This window comes from Kwoniella mangroviensis (genome assembly GCF_000507465.2).
Source record: "Kwoniella mangroviensis CBS 8507 chromosome 1 map unlocalized Ctg01, whole genome shotgun sequence".
NCBI lineage: Eukaryota > Fungi > Basidiomycota > Tremellomycetes > Tremellales > Cryptococcaceae > Kwoniella > Kwoniella mangrovensis.
In genome coordinates this window covers 4274912-4295337 of record NW_027062533.1, presented here as the reverse complement: position 1 = coordinate 4295337, position 20426 = coordinate 4274912, and the positions used below count along the sequence as shown (strand labels likewise).

At 44.2% G+C, this 20426-nt stretch overlaps 8 protein-coding genes across 8 annotated transcripts; 5 read left to right on the top strand and 3 right to left on the bottom strand.

Annotated features, from left to right (window-relative positions):
• Positions 1-2037: 2037 nt before the first annotated feature.
• On the top strand, positions 2038-3198 carry I203_101597 (uncharacterized protein; the record flags this gene model as incomplete). The annotated part of the gene is made up of 5 exons (XM_019148918.1): positions 2038-2338; positions 2455-2526; positions 2615-2697; positions 2775-3008; positions 3076-3198. The coding sequence occupies 5 exons, from the start codon at positions 2038-2040 to the stop codon at positions 3196-3198; spliced, it is 813 nt and encodes a 270-aa protein (XP_019001937.1).
• A 171-nt stretch (positions 3199-3369) lies between these two features.
• I203_101596 (uncharacterized protein) lies at positions 3370-4096 on the bottom strand (the record flags this gene model as incomplete). Its single annotated transcript, XM_019148917.1, has 5 exons — positions 3370-3419; positions 3513-3631; positions 3714-3804; positions 3875-4009; positions 4087-4096. The coding sequence occupies 5 exons, from the start codon at positions 4094-4096 to the stop codon at positions 3370-3372; spliced, it is 405 nt and encodes a 134-aa protein (XP_019001936.1).
• Positions 4097-4551: 455 nt separating this feature from the next.
• Positions 4552-6056, top strand: I203_101595 (uncharacterized protein; the record flags this gene model as incomplete). Its single annotated transcript, XM_019148916.1, has 5 exons — positions 4552-4675; positions 4740-4925; positions 5047-5216; positions 5305-5355; positions 5505-6056. 5 exons carry the CDS (start codon positions 4552-4554, stop codon positions 6054-6056), a joined length of 1083 nt encoding a protein of 360 aa, XP_019001935.1.
• A 485-nt stretch (positions 6057-6541) lies between these two features.
• Positions 6542-8159, bottom strand: I203_101594 (uncharacterized protein; the record flags this gene model as incomplete). The annotated part of the gene is made up of 7 exons (XM_019148915.1): positions 6542-6973; positions 7100-7219; positions 7300-7395; positions 7521-7579; positions 7651-7739; positions 7823-8015; positions 8093-8159. The coding sequence occupies 7 exons, from the start codon at positions 8157-8159 to the stop codon at positions 6542-6544; spliced, it is 1056 nt and encodes a 351-aa protein (XP_019001934.1).
• Positions 8160-8833: 674 nt separating this feature from the next.
• Positions 8834-10464, bottom strand: I203_101593 (uncharacterized protein; the record flags this gene model as incomplete). Its single annotated transcript, XM_019148914.1, has 12 exons — positions 8834-8893; positions 8973-9035; positions 9094-9168; positions 9242-9307; positions 9383-9466; positions 9531-9709; positions 9776-9803; positions 9868-9886; positions 9958-9970; positions 10034-10099; positions 10238-10342; positions 10413-10464. 12 exons carry the CDS (start codon positions 10462-10464, stop codon positions 8834-8836), a joined length of 810 nt encoding a protein of 269 aa, XP_019001933.1.
• Positions 10465-11061: 597 nt separating this feature from the next.
• On the top strand, positions 11062-11418 carry I203_101592 (uncharacterized protein; the record flags this gene model as incomplete). The annotated part of the gene is made up of 1 exon (XM_019148913.2): positions 11062-11418. The coding sequence occupies one exon, from the start codon at positions 11062-11064 to the stop codon at positions 11416-11418; it is 357 nt and encodes a 118-aa protein (XP_019001932.2).
• Positions 11419-11791: 373 nt separating this feature from the next.
• On the top strand, positions 11792-16529 carry I203_101591 (calcium/proton exchanger; the record flags this gene model as incomplete). The annotated part of the gene is made up of 9 exons (XM_019148912.1): positions 11792-12841; positions 12899-14575; positions 14669-14875; positions 14950-15511; positions 15596-15703; positions 15774-15921; positions 15992-16108; positions 16194-16307; positions 16385-16529. 9 exons carry the CDS (start codon positions 11792-11794, stop codon positions 16527-16529), a joined length of 4128 nt encoding a protein of 1375 aa, XP_019001931.1.
• Positions 16530-18350: 1821 nt separating this feature from the next.
• Positions 18351-20377, top strand: I203_101590 (uncharacterized protein; the record flags this gene model as incomplete). The annotated part of the gene is made up of 3 exons (XM_019148911.2): positions 18351-19039; positions 19188-20246; positions 20329-20377. 3 exons carry the CDS (start codon positions 18351-18353, stop codon positions 20375-20377), a joined length of 1797 nt encoding a protein of 598 aa, XP_019001930.2.
• Positions 20378-20426: the final 49 nt, after the last annotated feature.

The window sequence follows — 20426 nt, the reverse complement described above, 5'->3', positions numbered from 1 at the left end:
TTATCTTTAATGTGTATGTATAATTTAACGTATGTGAAGATTGTTGACAGATACTCGTAAAGAAAGTACAGTGGGAATAAAATTGACAGGCTGTGAGTTTGGTGATGCATAGGAGGATTGGAACCTCGAGTTGCGATATTATGGGTCTTTCGGGGGTCGTAGGGTGGTAGGCAGGTGGGGCTATTCTAATTCCGATCACTCTCTCCTCTTTTGCCTTTTCCCTCTCTGCTTGACGAAAAAGGTTCGGAATCGGACAATTAAGAGTTGTCCTTTTCCCTTAATATTTCACCTCAAGGCACTTCGCAATCCGACTCATGTTCCAAACTTTCAGACACTACTCGTACGCATCGAAGCATGCAGAAAGGTAGATAACGCGATGTCGCTGTTGATGCTTTTGCCAAGTGTTTGTGTCTTGTCTTAAGACATGAGAAGAATCTCTCTATTTGATCTCACGTAGATGTGAAGCGGAGAGGTGTGAGAGTAAAGTTCGAAGGGAAGAGAGAGCGAACAAGCTCCGCGTTGGATTTCCCTCAACACAAGGAGATTGATCAGGCACGATCTCACCAGAATAATGGGATCAACAGTGTGGATCGATGAACCTTGATTTTTACCCTTACAAGTGCATACCAGTCAGGAAATATCCAGTCAGTCCGACGTAAGATTGGTTGATTCGTTCAGACGAGACCCATGAAATCACTGCAGAGTATCACTTTTCCCCTCTGAAGATCTGCGGTCCATCCCGACCGCCCATCCGGATTCATTTTATTCGGATCAACGTGAAGGGTTCAAAATTGACAAGATACCAAAATACCCAACCTGCGAGCAAGCCTCTTTTCGTCCTACCCAGATATTTGGGAAGGTAAGGTAAAGTAAGGGTCTTGTTTTCTGCGATTCCTGAGTCCATGTCAGCCTTATGATCGTTGCTTTGCAAGTGCATAAAGATGTAAAGATCCCATAACAGGAGAAGGAAGCATAATCATGTAGTTCAACCGAGTTTGAAGGTGAACGTACAGTGGTAAAATAGATGAGTAGTCGATGCGATTGTTTAATTCGGACGCGCAGATCGTTATTTTGCATTTTCACGATCTTCACAACGATCAAAGGTACAACTTCACCCTCGACCTGAGCGTCGTACTCAGATCTCTCCTCTCCATCTCCGAACAGAGTTGAGACTTGACCGGTGAAGAATATTGTACGTCTTATCGCGCAGTGCAGTCAGAACACGTTAAAGGGCAGCATGAATAAACCCCGAGAAGCGAAGATCTTATATTTTGGGATTTTGGGTTGGTCGGGTTGGTGTCACATATTTTCCGATGGCCGGATGTGGTATAAGTCCATATAAATACGAGAAATATTAATGTCATGGTTGTTTGTGGCATATAGATCGACATACAGATGATGATGCATTCAGCGTGTGTACGATGATGAAACGGAGATAGAAGCTTGATTGAACACGTGGACTGTGGTTGATAGAGGATGAGACGAACAGAAGTTGACAGCGTTCTCACTCGATGGAAAATAAGTGACTATTTGTATTTCACCTATTCTTCACTGTTGGCTGCTGCTTCATTAGGCTTATTTATTCTCTCACATACGTATCGGATCTCCCGCTTGAATGCTTGACTGTTGTGGGTGTACCTGTATAGACATACCATGTGATATTGGTGAAGCTACCTTTACAGTCCACTCCGATTCGCAGCAGCGGGTCTTGGTTGTCCTGTGAGTGTAAAGATGACAATAGCTTGTATCTGATATGTCCACACTGGCTTCATGGTCCTACTCCGAGAAGCAACGACGGAGAGTCCATTGACCTCGATGTGAATGAGACACCCAGAGACTCCACCAGTACGGACTGCCACTGATCCCCGGTCGACCGGTTACTACCATCACTTCCTACCGGTTGCTTCTCCATCGTCCACCATTCATCAACGTCGGCCTCACTCACTCACTCACTCACTCACTCATCAAGCATCACTCCATCCTATGCACTTGGGGCTATCATACCTGACAATCATACCTCATCCCAAGTGACAAACGATGACAGAAAGTTTCAAATACATTCAACTCTCCCGCCCATCCTCAAACACCTGGCAAATATCCCTCTCCTCCCCACCAGATAATCGACTCACCCCTGAACTTCTCTCCGAATTCTCCACCGCATTAGACCAAGTAGAATCCCAATGGAGGGAAGTGGGCGGTGGGAAACCCCTTCAGAAACAGAGAGAGGGATATGAGGGAAAGGGGGCAGGGGCGTTGGTAATTACGAGTGGGAATGAAAAGTTTTTCAGTAATGGGTTGGATTGGGAGAGGAGTTTGAAGATTAAGAACTTCTTCGAAGGTGAGTCAAGCGTTAGACATTAGACTAAACTTCTTTGAATATATATCGACAGTATCGATTACGACTATTGGTCAGGATGTTGATGGAGAACTCAGCTGATGGTATGATTTACACAGAGTTATTCGACCCTGTCATGTGGAGATTACTCACTTTTCCATTATTTACCATAGCAGCTATCAATGGGCATGGTAAGTCCGCCCTGCCACACACATCGAGCACTATATCTCCAGGATTATTTTTGTAAATCAGCTAACGAACTGTGTATTACCTGGTCAGCCTTCGCTGGAGGTATGATTCTAGCTTTGTGCTGTGATTATCGAATTATAACCTCCGGTAAAGGGTTCCTGTGTATGAACGAGGTAAGTTATCTTCACCGTATCAACCCATGAACGGTGTTACGAATACAGGCTGACAATGCTCTATATATATGGTTCAGATCCAATTTGGTTCCCCCTTACCCAATTCATTCAACGCCCTTCTCTCCCTTCGTATACCAAATCCACAACATCTTCGAGATACCCTCCTGGCCAGGCGATGGACCCAGAAGGAATTGCTCAATATTGGCTTAGTAGATGAGGTGGTCGAACCAACAGAAGTGCAAAGTAGAGCTGTGCAAGTGGGTCAAAGGGATGGAGGGAAAGTTGCATCGGGTTCTTGGGGTGCTATCAAGGTGAGTCCACCTATCTACTCACATATGTCGAGAAACAGATGTGCTAATCGGGTTTGATAAATCTCAGCGAGGAGCATACCATCAGGTATTGGAGTATAGTCAGTCTTATCGTACGCTCAATTTACCTCCTCAAGAAGAGAAAGAGTTTTATGCGAGAGTAGGGCAAAATGGCAGTAAAGCTAAGTTGTAGAATTCTGATCATAATATCATGGGATTTGAACCAAGATGAAGATGCGATACGATGTAGTGATATTTTGTATATGTGCATTATAAATCGTAAAATATCTGCTTCACGAGCGTTGCTGTCCCACCCCAACATCAATTCAACCAATATGATCGGTATTGTCTGCCCTACGTCTTACTATGAGAGATAATGATCTCTTTGAGTTAAAGTCCAGATCAACCCAGTCCCTACATCAAACACTCGTCAGAAGCGAAATCCATATACATCCTTTACACCACTGTATTCGATCCACTGTTGTAGACGATATCACAAGCACTCACATCCAACGATAAGAGGTCCTATGGATCCTCTATTAGGTTTGATCGAACCGAATATCAACCATTCCGAAGTGAAATGCCAAGCTGCCAAAGCGTATGTACCAATGGCCAGATCGTATGCTCTATAACATATCATAAGTAGAAAAAAGATGAGTTGGCGTACATCGACCGGAAGGGAAAGGGAGATCTGGACCTCGGACCTACACTCGATCATGAACGTTATACGTTGCCATACCTCTTATCAACGATGCCAAGGCGGTCCAGATACCGAACATCCTCCCGGCGAGGAAGGTCACTATTGTATCACTATCGTCATCAGCATCATCCTGAAAATGAACGATCTCATATGTATGGCAAGGACCCACTCTCATCTGATTTGCGGGAATAAATCTCTTTACTCTGCCAAATCACGAAATGATTTTGGAAGGCATTGTAGGTACCTGCTACTGTACTCAATAAGAGAAAATAAGGTAGGTATCCTGAATCGGCTGAAGGTAGTACTAAATAGGAATACGCATTTAGCTCTGTTGTCACTTTCTCGACCAAGTGATCGAGGGAAGAAAGACGAAAGACTGACCTAATGCCATCTTGCCAAAGAGTGGTATTGATGGATGCAATCTGCAAAGGAGTGAGGAAAGAGGTAAAGCAAGACAAAAATAAGGTCGTCTGATTTGGAAAAAGTGGACTGATCATTCTGGCTCGAGCTCGTTCGTATTCTTGTAAACAAGCTTCGAGGTCTGAGCGTTCATCACCATCACGTCCCACCATGGTAAAGGCGGAGTACGCCGCAACACCCAATGTTGGATTCGCAAAGTGACTTCGATCAAACGGGTGAAGGAGTAAGTAACATTCGGCATTCGAAACAACTGATTCATACATCATCTTATACACATACGAGTATCATTCAGAAAGTTGTGTATACCTCAAGCACTCTAGGCGAGGAGATCAACAGTCAACTGAGCCTGAACAATCACGCACCTACGACCCCTCATAGCTTCATCCTTCTTTCCATTCTCCCCATTCTACTAATAAAGATCAGACGATGGATCTTGTACAGAATGGCGAGAGTAGTAAATCACCTCGACTCGATGGAGATATAGTGATGGGCAATGATGGAAGTGGATATCAGAGTGGGGCATCAAATTTGATCTTACCTCAATGGGATGGTATGTCATGTCTTCCATCATCAGATCTCGAGTACAATGAAGCTGATTGATTTGCATTTGACAGTACCACCGCCCCGACATTTACATTCCTCCCATGACCTCATATCCCTCCTTCACCTAGATACATTATACAACGACTATGTACGTCCTTACGCCGAGATCAATCCTCAAGATACGGAGAAAGGTCAACAACAGCATAGAAGGAGGAAATTGGAGAAAGGGTATTGGCATTTAATAGATGATTGTATAGGTGAGCAAACTACATTTCTCTACCGTGATGCTATACACGGTTTCGATAAGACCATTGTATCTGGAGTATTTACGATAATTATGAAAACTGATACTTGATGATGATTACCACGACGACATAGACCCAACTCCAACAGGTACAAAACTAGATAATCAATCTCTCCTCCCCATCACACAAGATTTCATGTATCCTCCTGGACAATCTCCATACCTCTATTCAGAAGGTATAGAGATGTTACCTGATGACGCGTTTCAGGTAGCAAAGTTGGAAGTGGGCCATAAAGAGGATGGGGTGGGTGTCGCCTTCATTTTTTTGCGTATCTGAACGATCGTCGAGAGTCACAAGTACAACAGCTCACGTGGATGATCACTTTTTGTAGTACTCTGCTGGTGTGAAGTTGGGTGTAAGAGAAGCAGAGGAGAAACGAAGGGTGAGTGAATGTCTCATACCATACCATATCGAACCATACCGTAATATACCCTTGTTTGAAGACTTGTCATAACCTTCTCTTTTTTTACAAAAAACTACTTCATCTACAAGAATGTAAGATATAGTGACTTACTCTACACCTTATCATAGCGCAAGAAAGCCAATAAACTATCAATCAAACCGAACAATACCAGTACAACACCAGGTATACCATCTCCCAGTATAGGTATACCTAACAATAACGTACCGGGTATCCCTTCCCCTCGTCCAGGTTCTACACCAGGTACACCACTATTACCAGTCCTACCACCGGGTCATATTAAGAATAATAGCTTTGGACGTAAACCTTCGTTACCTAATGTTCAACTTGGTGTTAAACCCTTTGGACCCGGACCAGGTCAAGGAAGACCTTATAATCCGAATAAACGACCTGGATCGGTGGAAGTTGATAATTATCAAAGACAAGGTAGTAAGAAATTCAAATCTGGTTCGGTTGGTCCATCAACGTCGAATATACCTTACAAACCTACTGGAACGGGAGTAGCTGGAAGTAGATCTGCTAGTCCTATGCCTTCGCATTCCCATCAGGGAGGACAACACGGTGGACAGAGTGGACAGAGTGAACAGGGAGGGCAAAGTGGACAGGGACAGGGATTGAAGTTTAAAATTGGGATGAGAAGTAAGACTGAAGGTGTACAGTGAGGGAAAGCGAGCTGTGATTGTAATTTTGTATGTAGCATTTATGATTAGTCCATGTATGAAAGTGACATTCGTGCGGATGGGCTCACCTTATAAAGTTGTGCATCATCAGATATCGTCTTGGAAGCGTCGTGAGGTGCAAAACTATCATGGAGAATTGACAGAGAGATATCTGACAATCTTTGCACTTGCTGTGCCCATTTATTTCGATATTTCACCACGACGGAACAAACTTATGCCTACACCATTACAAACAGTATCATGCATTCAGGTTGAATTGAAGTACTGGAAGTACTTGAAGTAATTCGAACCGAACCAGGATTATCGTCTTGAAATATGTGAATACATGAATGTATGAATATATGGTTTATATGGCTACAGATTGCATTTGTTTTCTCGTACAGTGTATTCATCTAAAGAAGAGACAATTTTATTCTATTAATCGAAATGGCTCTTGACATCTCTCCCATCTAATCATATATCATATACTATACCTGCCTCATCATGGGTGTTTGACTACCCATCGAATACCTATTATCATCAATACTCGATGGATGAGTTCCATTGTTACTGTTTCCATTACCGACATATGCTGCACCAGTATTCCTATCAATCATTTCCCTCCTCATCTCTTGTTCCCTCGCCTGCCAGTTGGCTCTTTCAGGATAGACGTCGAATGCCCCCCTACCAGTGAAATCATTCTCTAGGTGATTGACATTCTCATGTTTTGCTTGCCATTTCGCCAATCTCCTCATATACCTTGGACTGGATTTACCTGCTGGCCATAAGTCCGCTGCGATGGTCAGGAAGTAGAAGACTAAGATGAAAGCGACGGTCCATTCTAGGGCTGCGGCGGCGGATGTTACGCTGTTGCATGTTTCGGCGGAATGGGAAGAGGTAGCGGTAGAATTGCCTCCACACTATGTCATGCAAGGAAGTATTAGTCAGTACTGAAGACAGAAGACAGAAGAGTTGCGAAGAAGGTATCGAAAAAGGAAAAGGGAAGGAAGATCCAGTGATAGATGGGGATGAAGATGATAACATACCACTCCGTAAGTTGCTCCAAAAGCAATAGCACAAGCTACAGCCACCACGACAACGGTCAATTTCAAGATGGAGTTTCTTCTGAGTGACTTTCGATCAGGGTGATCTTTGTGTAATGACCACTACGTATATGGGATGAGTACGGTATCTTTGTGCATGGTATGCCTTTTAAAAAGTAGATAGAAGGAGAGGGGAAACTTACGACTTCAGCAGATTGGAAGATAGCTGAGAGAGCCACACCGACGATGAACACCAGTGTCATTGTCCAATGAATCGTAGAATGGTCAAATGCGTTGAACTTATAAGTGTATGTGATATTAGCTATATTTCACTTGAGCAAAGAAGCAGTTGATGAAATATCGGAATGGATTGGATTGGACTGTATCCGGCAATGCAATTAATGGGCATGCAGAAAACACTCACTGCTGAGAGAAGCACCAATCCCGCTGAGCCTATTATACAGAATACGATTGCTAGCCAATCTGCAAAGTGAGAAGGAATGATGTTAGCTACATTGATGTCTTTCTTACCAAACAGATATGGGTGAGCTTACCAAAGATCACTTCCCTCTTTCTCAGATCGGTAGGCAATCTATCAACGTGTCTCAACCACCTTTCAGCGAAGAGTGAGAGTATGTAGAAACTACAAATAAATTCAACCAAGTTTATCAGTACTGCACGTTCATTCTATACATCTTTCAATCTTTTGTAAAAGATTTTACTCACCCTGCTACGCAAGCACAAATTACAATGAACAGAGTCTGATGAGTGGCCCCTACATCACTTATAAAAACCACTGAAGCTTCGTCTGATTGGTATCGCGGTTTACCAGCTACCACCCAAAGTAACAATAATGCTAGGATACCGCCTAGCCATGTTAAGGCGGCTAATATAGGGAAGAGAACGTATGGTCCGAAGACTATCACAAGAGATAGAATTATCATCATCAGCATGAGGCATATTTATAGGTAGTGGTAGCAGATACTTTAAGCTTACATATGTGTGATGTCAAAGTACGCTGATTTAACCATAAAGGTTTTCTTGATCCGTCTGCTGCCTTCATCGTTGTAATTTCGCTTCAAGTCGATATATCCCCGTTGTTTCTATGTCTATGTCTATGTCTATGTCTGTTTGTACAGCGAAGAAGATGAACGTTTATGGATGACTTGAGACGCAAAGGACGGTAATAAACTGGAGGAACTGGAGGGTCGATTGTCAAGTTATTTACACTTGCAGAAGGGATGGTCACGAACAACGTAGTCAACCTGGAAACATATCGCACATACTTCCAAAGAACGATGATAACCTTGCGATTCCAGAATCAAGGTAAAAAAATGGTTCAAAAATCCCAAAAACCGTCAATATTACGGCGTCGCTCAACAACGACGTCATACCACTCACACACTCACATGTCCACTCTTGACCCCCCCGATCAGGTTTCAGTCCGATACCGAGCAAGGCACTTTCAGACGCCGATTACATGAATCATATATACTGTACATGCGAACGACGAAAACTGATATTTACTCTAATATATATATCTATCACTATTCATATCATATCATATGAACATGTATATCATTCGTTCATCATAGTGTCAGTCTGGGATTCTTCATATACTGTACATATAGATCATCAAACCATCTTTTCCTATCCTAGACCCTTCCTCATAAGTCCATTCTGATCATACTAGTCCAATCAATACCCAAAATTTCCCCCATGTCCAAGTACTACTCTCTAATCGCTCTCTTCAGCTTTAGCTTTCGATTTAGGTTTCCTGGATTTCTTAGCTGGGGGCTGTGTCGTAATGCAGCAAACAACTCAATCAGCTTGTTGTTCATAGCACCGTATGCACAAGGCAGAATAGACGACTCACCATGACTTCCTCTTCATCCTCCGATTCAGCTTTGACTTTCTTGGATCGCTTATTACTTGAAGCCTAAGAGACGAGCATGAGCTGTGAAACTTTTGATTGCACAAGTAGCAGAATAGCTTACTTTTGATTTTGGTTTTTCCTCTTCTTCCTCTTCTGCTTCAGATCCGGACTCCACTTTAGGTTTCTTCGTAGCAGCCTGCAGGATACACAGCCAAACGTCAGCGATGCTAATAACATTGAGGTGGACACAAGGTCGAGACGTTACTCACCCTTTTCTTTGGCTTTTCTCTGGTTTCTTCTTCTTCAGGTTCAGCCTTTGCCTTCTTAGCGGGAGTCTAACCAAATTATCACATTTTATGAGCCAGAAATCATATGACTTTATGGTAATCAGCCAATATGAGATAGCCCACCTTCTTCTTTTTAGGCTTCTCTTCCTCTTCTTCTTCTGACAGTTCACTTTCCGTCTCCTCTTTCTTAGCTTTCTTACCCTTGGCCTACAATTCCAAATCGTCGTCAGCTGGCGCTCGTTGTGATCTAACAATCAGCTAGCTGACTCACTTTTTTAGGCTTCTTCTCTTCTACGTGTCCATCTTCTTCTTGATCCGCCTTCTTCTTCTTGGGAGTAGCTTTCTTCTTCTTAGCTGGACTTGAAGATGGTCCTTCTCCTTCTTCTTCGCCATCTTCTTTCTCAGGTGAAGGTGGTTTACGAGCACTGTCCGGAATATCTTCGTCGGCAACTACGTGACAAGCGAGATCTATCAGCCTCAGCCACAGTCCGTGATTAACCGTGATGTTCTATATACCATGTCCTTCTTCGAAAGCCGTTACAATCTAGTCGGTGATCCTGTCAGCTCATAATGCTGTATATATGACCTCAGTTGTACCGATAACTCACCTTCTCTTGGAAATTCGGTCTATACGTTGGTGTTGATCCAATGTATCAGCAGCTATCTCATCGACTTCTTTCATACTGAGACCGACATACGGAAGCTCTTCGACTGTTTGATTATTTCTCGTCAGCTATCTGCTCTGTATCACACAGAGAGATCGGGACAACTCACATCCATCAACATCCGACGCATCTGGAAAATCAGCCTTGAGATTTGAGATGACCTTTTCAGAGACACCTATGAATCAACAGTCGTGTGAGCATTGAGCTTCAAGGCCGATTCCTCGTCTCTCCAACCCACTCACTCCCACCTTGATCCACATACAAAACACTCAACATCGCCCTGCTCTCTGGAAGAGTCCAATGAAAGACTTACATCCCCAATGTTTCCACTTGAAACTACCTCTATCTTGAATTTCCACCCATACACCAAGTCTCAGCTCGCCCTTCCCGATCTTCGTTCCTTTACATGGCTTTGGCCCTATTGCATTGAGATACGATCAGTGAAAGCGCAGGATATACCGGCACGATGGGTGAGGGAAATGACTTACCGTTGCATTGAGCTCTAGCTGCGCTGGCTACTTCCAGTCTGTATGCTGGCATGATTGATTCTGCTCTTACGAAACTGAAGATTCAAGGTGTATTGGTAGAGGTAGATTGGATTGGATATGGAGATGGAAGGTGCGATTTGCAGTTTATCGATGGTGTATGGTGTATATTGTATGATTGATCCAATCAACCAACAATCAACAATCAACAATCCACACAATCACTTTCACTGACGTAACTTGTCAATCGAAACAACATGAACATTGCAAAACGGAATCAATCCCACATGGTCACCACCATTACATGGCAGTCGCGTCTTTTAAAGTTGGATATCGACGGGTGGGTGGACCGGGCATCGCCGGGATGACCCCCCCCAGGGTTACACGCATGTACGAGTGGACCGTGCTTCAAGCTTACCTTGCAACAACAACAGAATAACTTACGAGTGCTTGCTTCCTTTTATCATGATTGTCGTATTATATATCATTCTCACCATCGTAGATCATCAATCATCCAATAATCAACCATGATTGTCCTTTGTTCTGACAACTCTCTTTTGCATTAGTATCATTCACCCATTGTATCAGACACCCGGAATAGTTCTCTGTAATATATCGACTGCAGCTCCAACATAGATAAACTTTGTACGCGATGTCCGCGCCACCAGAACTGAATCGACAAGAGGATGAATCACAGACAGACGCCCAATCAATAATTGAATCAGCTTCCTCACCTACACCGACCATACGTCATTCTCAACAACAGTCACAAATTCCAACGGCCGCTCAAACTTTCGCTGATATATTGAAATCCCAACCGCCCAATCAGACGGGAGAGAATATGTCATCGTTAGCACCTGAGCTTAAAAGATCGAATAGTGCCCAACAGCAGGAAGCTCTAGGGAAAGGTAGACCGGGAAGTTCAGGTTCGAATAATACCACTAAAGATGAAGATGAACAGGTGAGTAATCCATTCATTCATTCATTCATTCATTCATTCATTCAGTAGTTTAGGATTTGAGCTTGGTGGCCTCTCATACGATCCTAGGGAAAAAAGGCTGCGACGCTTTGGTCATTTTTGTTTTGACTTTCACTCTTTGTTTCAAAAGCGAACGAACGAATCAAATTTATGCATGGTTTCATGTGCTCTTTCTCTGGCTGAGTAAGAAGCATAACTAGATGTTGATGGGAATATGGTGGCTTGAGCTGGATCATGGTTTCTGAATTCTTACTTCTTAATTTCCCATCCAATCCGATCCGATTCATTGTTATTCTCACCCTCTCGTTCTTTTGTTTATTTGTTTGTCTTTGTCTCCTATCATCTTCATTCCCTTGTCGTCTCTTCTCACCCTTTTATCGACGTATACAGCGGTTGATTGACAATGACTACCCCAACTCAGCAACGACCTGACCCTGCATCCGCTCCCACTCCTCGGCCCACATCACCTTCTACTCAGTATCATGCCGCCTTATCGCCCGGTCGAGCATCGTCCATACGGTCGTTCACCACTGCGACAGAGGATGAAGACTACTACGATTCGCAAGCCCGACCTCGATCTGCTGTTCCCGGCTTGCAGAGTCTAGAATCAACGCCCAAGGGAGGGATGGGCAGTCAGAGGGGTCCACCTCCTACTGCATTTGGGAGTAGTTTCGGATCACCCAATACTACTTGGGGAGGTTTCAATAATTCAAATGCGGGTAGTATGCCCCGACCATCTAGAGTACCGAGATTCCTTTCTAGTGGGACCTATCAACCTCCTCCCAAAGACGGTGGAGGATCCATGTCCCGCTCTACATCTAGAGCTAGACCAAATCTTCAGCATCGAGATAGTGCTGGCGTAGTGAAAGACAAGACTAAGGAGAATGACGACGAGGAAGAACCTGAAGATCGAGGTGCGGAATTGATCAAGAAAAGACAGAAGGAACGAAGACAAGCTAGATTGAAAAAACAACATTTAGAATTAGAAAGAAGATTAGCAGCTGAAGCTGACGGCGTCACACCACTCGCTACACCCGATTTGAGTGCTCCTACCACTGGTATACCCGAAGAAACTTTTTCAACCCAGCAGAATAGGGGAATGATGGGCAGATCGATTTCAAGATCCAGAGCACCAAGTGCAGATAGAAGGAGATACCCTAGTGAAGCTGGTTATTTCCCTAGACCATCTAGTGTAGCTGGGACGGAAACTCCCAGAGATGGTGGTCTCAGTCCAAGAGACGATTTCCATCTTAGAGCACCATCGATACATTCCAGTCAGGCTGACGAGGAAGACGAAGAGCTCCTTGCGGCTGAAAGAGCAAGTATAGTGGATGAGATTGTACATGATGTCGTAGAGGAGGAGACCGGAGGAGAGGGTCACAGCGATGAAGAAGAAGAAGAAGAGGAGGGTGAACATGATGACGAAGGTGTCACATTGCGGGATAGACAAGATGTAAGTGATCTCTTTTCGATCTTCCTGGAGGGTAGCTTGGCTGATAGTCTGCTTTAGGCACTCAACATCGAACACCCCTTCGGTCTGCCTATCTGGAAACCTGCTCTTTATCGAAAATCGCGTTCAGTCACTAGAAATGCCGAATCTGCCCTTCACTCCATCCCATCCGCCGCAGCCGAGAGACACTTGCTTCCCGGTAATATCCTCTGGATCCTGTTATTCGGCTGGTGGATCGCGCTAGCCTGCTTTTTCGTTGCTGTACTAGTGAGCGCCGCGGAAGTGCTAGGTGGAGGTCGAGGTGGATATGGCAAGACCCTACGAGGTTTAGCGTGGTATATTGGTTGGCCATTCGGTAAATACGTAGAGGGTGAAGGCGCTCCCGAAGACGATCACGAAGACTCTGCAGATGACGAGGAAGCCGGTGCGCTGAGAGGCAGACCCGACTACGGTACTTGGACCAGTCGATCTGCTTCTTCCGTCTCACCCACACCCAAGCAACGTGTCGCATCTGATGGTGCCTCGTCAAATTTCACCATCCGAAATGAGCCCAGTCGAGATTCTCTCGGTCTTCATGCTGATCTACCCGATGAACCTCCTGTGCGACCTCCTCCCGCACCTACTTCCCCCGCAGCAGCCTCTTCCAGCACCATCCGAGGTGGTAACCAGGGCCATGATAGACACCCGACCGTCACATTCTCTCCCAATGTCAAAGTACGAGATGAGGCCAATGAGCGAACTGCTCTCCTCAACAAACAATCATCAAGCACTGGAGGAGGATCAGGTTTCCGTCGACCTCGAAACAAGAAAGCTAAATTCCTTGGTCGATTGATATACTGGCCTGGATTCTTCCTTGTCGTCGCGCCAATCATGCTCTTTGTCTGTATCTTATGCTGGTTTTTCGTCATCACTATTCCAATGGCCAAACTTACATGGGCGTTACTCAGATTACTCTACTACCGACCGTTGGAGATCAATTTCAGATCTGCACCCAAAGTGGTCGTACCTTTACCCAGCAATAGCACTCCCCACGGCTCACCCGAATCTGCCGATGGATCCGGATCGACTACGTTGCGAGAAGACGGTTCACCTTCTGGATATACGATGAAGAGGGCTCATTTGACTGCTGGTCAAGTCGCTCCTACCTCTGGACCAACGTCGACCGTATTGTTGTGTACCTACCGTGCGATTGGGTTACAATATTACAAGTATACTGTCGGAGGTGTCAATATCATGTTCATCAATCTACTTCCATTGGTGTTCTTCGTAATTATCGATGGACTATTCATCTTGCCTTTTGTGGAAAAGCAAGAGCATCATGGACAACCGATCTCGCCATTCTTGAAACTCATTACTGCCCAAGCATTAATATTCGTCATGGCCCTAGCATCTGTTATACCCCTTTCTTATTTTATTGGAATGGCCGTGGCGTCGATTTCAGCCCAGTCTTCGATTGGTATGGGAGCAGTCATCAATGCTACTTTCGGTTCGGTTATCGAAATTATCTTATATGCCATTGCGCTCATACAAGGTAAAGGAAGATTAGTAGAGGGATCGATAGTGGGAAGTATCTTAGCGGGTGTACTCCTCATGCCTGGAGTATCTATGTGTTCAGGAGCATTCAGAAGGAAAGAACAGAAATTTAATGCCAAATCGGCTGGGGTGACTAGTACGATGTTGATCATGGCTATTATTGGAACTTTGACGCCTACTATGTTTTATCAGACTTATGGATCGGTGAGTGATTGTGTTGCATAAATTCATCATTCCCATCGTTACTTACTTCGTGAAATTTGTGGACCTTACTGATCTTGTATCTCGGAAATACAGTTTGAACTTCACTGTGAAGGATGTCCTGAACCAGTCGTACATAACAATATCTCAGTTATACCCGATATGGCCCTGGCACCATTGAGAAAAGGCGATGTATGGATGTGCGACCATTGTTATTACGAGCATCCCGATCCACAGAATGATCCGTTCTATCAAGAACAGGTTGAAACGCTCATGTATTGCTGTGCTGGTATCCTGCTATTCGTGAGTGATATCTTGTGCGGAGTCAGAATTGGAAAATTCTGACGATAGGCTGATTGTCTCTATGCTCGTTACAGTCCTACCTCATTGGATTGTGGTTCTCGCTTCGAACGCACGCTGCGCAGATCTGGCAGAACCCTCAACAACTCATGAAATCCGACCAAGCCAATGCGATCCAGGCTATGCATCCAGCTGTCAAGGCGACTTTGACTCAAAGGATCACCCCTCAAGCTGTCATGCAACACATCCTACCGTTGCATAAATCCACCACTGCGAGTCCCGTCCAACCATCAAGATCAACTCAGGGATCGCCCAAAGCAAGTATCAGTAGACTGCCTAGTCATCTCGGGATCAATAAACCTCCTTCAAACGCGACTGCGACTGTACAGGAAGAACAAGGTGATCATGGCGAAGGCAGCGGAGGAAGGTTAACATCAAGTACATTCAACTTGCCTGCTGGATATACACCATTCTTAGATTCGGTTGATAAAGATTTGAAGAACTCTTCAAACCATCTTACACCTATGAGATTACCTTCTACTCTCACTACGGAAGATTTCACGAGAGCCGTCGCGGTAGCTACGGTCAGTGCTTTACGACATCAAGGATCAATTATCGGAAGTGGAGGATCACAAGTTGGTTCTGGATCTGCACAGAAGCAAAGACAAACTCACGAACTGACTGCTCCACCTACTGCTGCTGCTGGATCGGGACATGTGAAAGAAGAAAGTGAAGAAGAGGAACATGGTGGGCATGAAGCTCCTTCCTGGACTAGGGGAGTATCGGCGGGTGTGTTGTTAGGATGCACACTGTTGTATGCGATTATAGCTGGTAAGTGGAATGACTATTACCCACAATACAGTGCTTGTGAACATTGCTGATATGTGATTTACAACCCCAGAAATCCTCGTGGACGTGGTCGATGTGGTACTTCAAGGATCAGGTATAGATGAAAAGTTCTTAGGATTGACCCTGTTTGCACTGGTACCGAATACGACGGAATTCATGAATGCCATGTCTTTCGCTTTGAATGGAAATATCGCCTTATCGTGAGTGGTCTTTCCCCCTCACACAGTCATTCTGTGCGATGCTGATATACCATAAATTTGAATGGGACAGGATGGAAATTGGTTCTGCATACGCATTGCAAGTTTGTCTACTTCAGATACCAGCTATGGTAGCTTTCTCGGCTTTGTACCAACCTGACAAAATGGGTGATGTTGTGGATACCTTTACGTGAGTAATTCATACAGCCCTACATACGACTTTACCTGTCTATATATGATTACTGAATAGAAACATTGGATTTGATCTAAAATAGGTTGATTTTCCCACGATGGGATGTTATAGCTATCATCTTATCTATTTTCTTATTGACTTATAACTATATCGAAGCTAGGAGCAATTATCATAGAGGATCGATATTGGTCTTGGCGTGAGTAATTATTTCCTCCAGTAGACGATAGATACAGGATTTTCTCGGTGATATGGACTGATGATGTCGTGTTTCAGGTATATCGTTCTCATCATGGGATTCTATTACGCCCCTGCTAGATCACAGGGTGATACGTCCAGTGATTTGGTTTATGGGCCGGAGAGTGTGAGGGATCTGGGAAGTGCTGGTCTGAGTGTGGCTCTTACCAAACTTTGGGTGTAGGACTGTGGAATTGTCATGTTTGGATTCGACGTGAGAGTGAGAGTGAGCGTTAGAGCAAGAGTGTAACAACTTTTTTTCTATGTTTTGTTTTGTCTGTGTGTCAATGTTCTTTTTCTAATTTGTCTGTCCGTCTGTAAATACATGCTTGTTTTTACCGTGTTCTAGCTCTATACATTATACAGTAATTCAATTGCAATTGAATTTGAGATATCATTACTCATAACGAATTAACGATGTTTCAGTATTTATTTCCAGTATCAATATCAGTATGTATGTGCTCTTGCTTTGGGTGTAAAAGAGAAATTGATTGGGTCAGTAGTCAGCTGATGGTTCATTCAGCGTGTGAGGTGCTGTGTACGTGTAAGTGTATGTGTATGTGCATGTGTATATATGATCCGGTGTGTATGTGTTTGGTAACACATATTTGAGAGGTGTTCTCATGTTTATTTGTCCTTGTCTCTCTTTGGTATGTCGATCAATTCAGGATTCATGACTCAAGAGATGATTCACTTGAGTGTGGGGCCAGACACCAGGAGACTGTTGCTTCTCACTTCTGCTTTCACCCTTTGAGCAACACCAAACCCCCAGATCCAGGGAACCATGCCAAACCCTGAACATCACCACCATCCTTTCTTTGGTAGGATCGTCCTTTCCACTCGTGATCATTCGTCACTTGACTGGAACTCTTTTCTCTCGTTCGGAGCCTGTTTGGCCGTGTTGAGGGGGACGGGGAGATGAACAGGTAAAAGATTCCCCCGGATAGCTGTCTCTCAGATATGAGTATGCAGATGGGATGAAGATTGAAGCAAGCTAAAAGACGACATCTCATATGATACTGTACTGAACACCGGTGTATTTCATGACAAACAACGTGTACATATCATCCATTCTACTCGTATCTTCTCATGTATCTATCTATCAATTCAATATCTGATCATAGCATGAGTTAAGCAATCATCCACAATCGAAACATCGATAAGATTAAAACAAACATAACGATAAAGCCAAGCCGACGATTCTAATTCCATCTCAAGCTGTGTAAAATCATAATCGCACAATCGCTCAATTGTCTTGGCATTGCTGGCCAACGGTCATATCCAAATCTGTTCACGCATTTGACTCCACTTGCAACGACGACCACTCAGACGCAGCATATAAACTGGATCTGCTGCGTTGTATATCATACCTTGAAGTCAAGTGGGGCAACAACCAGATTATTATCGATCGTCAATCACCTGATAGATACACTACGCTAATTGATAATAACGTGAAAGGAGGGGGTTAGTGTATTTCGGATCAAGGTGACATCACTCCACTACGGCAAAGCAAAAGGTAGCCAGCTACGATAACGACGGATGATAGAGTGATAACATCCATATACAACCCTCAATCATTCATTCCTCGCACAAACATACATATATACATATCATAGATCTGGTTTAGCAGTCAAGGTCAAGCAACTCAATCATCGGTAGTAAAACACAGTTCAATTCCCGATCGCCCTCAAAAGCTTAACGTAAACCATTTGTCACTTGTACCACCTCATCATTGCACCACTATCAACTCTTTCACACACCTAAAGCTTGCTACAATCACAGCATTAACAGCAACCATCGCATCAAATAATCTATCCACTCTCATTCTTTTACTATAGCATTACCAAGCAACCACAACATAGTCAAGAAAGATAACGTATCATCAGTCTACCACCGCCATCGGGATCATTTTCCCACGTTCATCATTGTCCCCTCCCTCCCTTTCGTCGAGATCTTGCCACCTCAATCTGGTAATTCAACCTATTGTGTTTACATCCACTCAACCATGTCATTGGGTACATCACCTACCGCACCATCTCTACTCATCCCATCCAACCCAGCATTCTCACCTGTCGAAACGGCTCCCAAGGGAGGTATATTAATCAATGTCCATCGAGCATCCGAACCCACCCTATCCATCGATTCTTCATTGGGTTCATACGACGCACATGCTAGACGACCTTCAGATCCATCATCGATAATCAGTGAGGAAGAGGAAACTGCATCTTCCTATTCGCGCTCTCCGATCCCTTCACCAATATCAGGTATTCACACGCCAAATGTTAATGCCAAATCTTTAAAAATTCGATTCGCACCTTTACCTGATCCTCGAAGACCCCGAAGTCTAAGTACAGGAAGGAACATAGCGTGGACGAATCAGGTAGATGAGAATGGTGATGAGAAGAGACAATTGTCTATCAAAGATCATACTACGCCAGACGATGATGAATATGCGGTACAAGATGATTCGGATGAAGAAGAACGAGGAGGAGAAGAGGATGAGGGAGATGGTAAATCCGGTAGGAGGTGGAGTAAGAGTATGGGTTTGAGTAGTAGTTGGAAAGTTTCAAAGAAACTTTTGACAGGTAAAAATCCAATCAAGGATAAAGAGAAAGATAAGGAAGATGGTTCTATGACTTATCCACAGGGTGCACCGTTGAAGAAGAGTGTTAGTACAGGTGGATTCATTGGGTCGTAAGTTGCAGTCTCTAATGATCCCATTTGATCCTCACTAGATCATATCGAACCATAACGATCTAGATCTTACCAAATCAAGTTCATCACCTGTGATCCGATTGTAGGCAAGATAATATGCTAATCATTATCGTTCATTCCATCGCAGCTCTCCATTCCGATGGACGTCCGAAACAGAGCGTAAGAACAGTATGCAAGGCTCTTCCCCACCTACTCTCACTTCTTTCCTCTCCTCACGCTCAGACTCCAATCCCAATACCGCCTCGGGTCATCGACGAAATTCATCCCCGGAGCCTGGTACAGGATCTTCCTACAGTAATAGACTGAGTAGTTCCCCATCTACCACTCCGATCAAAATGATGAACGGACGGGTGTACGGGTCGAGGAGAGCATCGGAAGCTGCCGAGCGAGAGAGGAAGATCAGGGAGAAGATTGAGCCTGCTTTTGTTGAGTGGGGACAGGGTCAGGTAGCACAGCGTACTACCGAGGGATCATCATCGGGTAAGGGAGGGTTCCTGGGTGATAACGATGATGGAGGTGGGATGGCTTGGGTGAAGAGACGTAGAGAAGAGAGAGAAAGACAGAAAAGAGAGAAGGAGGAACAGGAGAAATTGCAAAGAGAACAAGGTGTGTCCGGGGCAGGAGAGAATGGTAAAGAGGGTATTGGAGTAGAAGAAGCATTATCGACAAGCTCTTCGTCTTTTACTTCCTCTTTGGATCTGAATTCGAAGAAACCGACTTTAGGTATTAATACTGGTGATCTCAAGACTCCAGCTATCGAAATATCGGAATTGCCCCCTACACCTATCATTAGAGTATCAGCGGATTCGGATAGTACCTCGAATTCGAACTCGCCCAATACCAATACGCATGGTCAATCTGAGTATACGAAATCTACCATGAGTATGGATGTAGGACCAAAGGGAGAAAGAATGACACCGACACCACCTAATGTATCCTCAGAAGCTATACATGCCCCTAAAGCTTTGGTGGACGAGAGGAAAGAAGGTGATCATGTGGTTCAAGCTATGAGAATCCCTTCAGGAACGACTGCTCAGAAATCGAATAAATTGAAGGATCCTTTCGCTCAAGAAGGTCAGAACAATGATAATCCCAGTGATGAAGAGGAAGAAGAGGAGGACGAAGAAGAAGAGGAAGAAGATGATGGTGATTTCGATGACGATGAAGAGGAAGAAATTGATATCAGGTGAGTGTTGGTCCAATATCTCTCAGTATAACACTACTACTCTTGGTTTGATACAAGGTGACTGATTGAGTTTCGGATACAGGACGACTTCGAGTGCTGCTGGTGTGGAAGTCATAAGTCGCCACAAGTAATCGAATTCCAATACATGAACAAACACCACTTATCTACAGTACCAACATG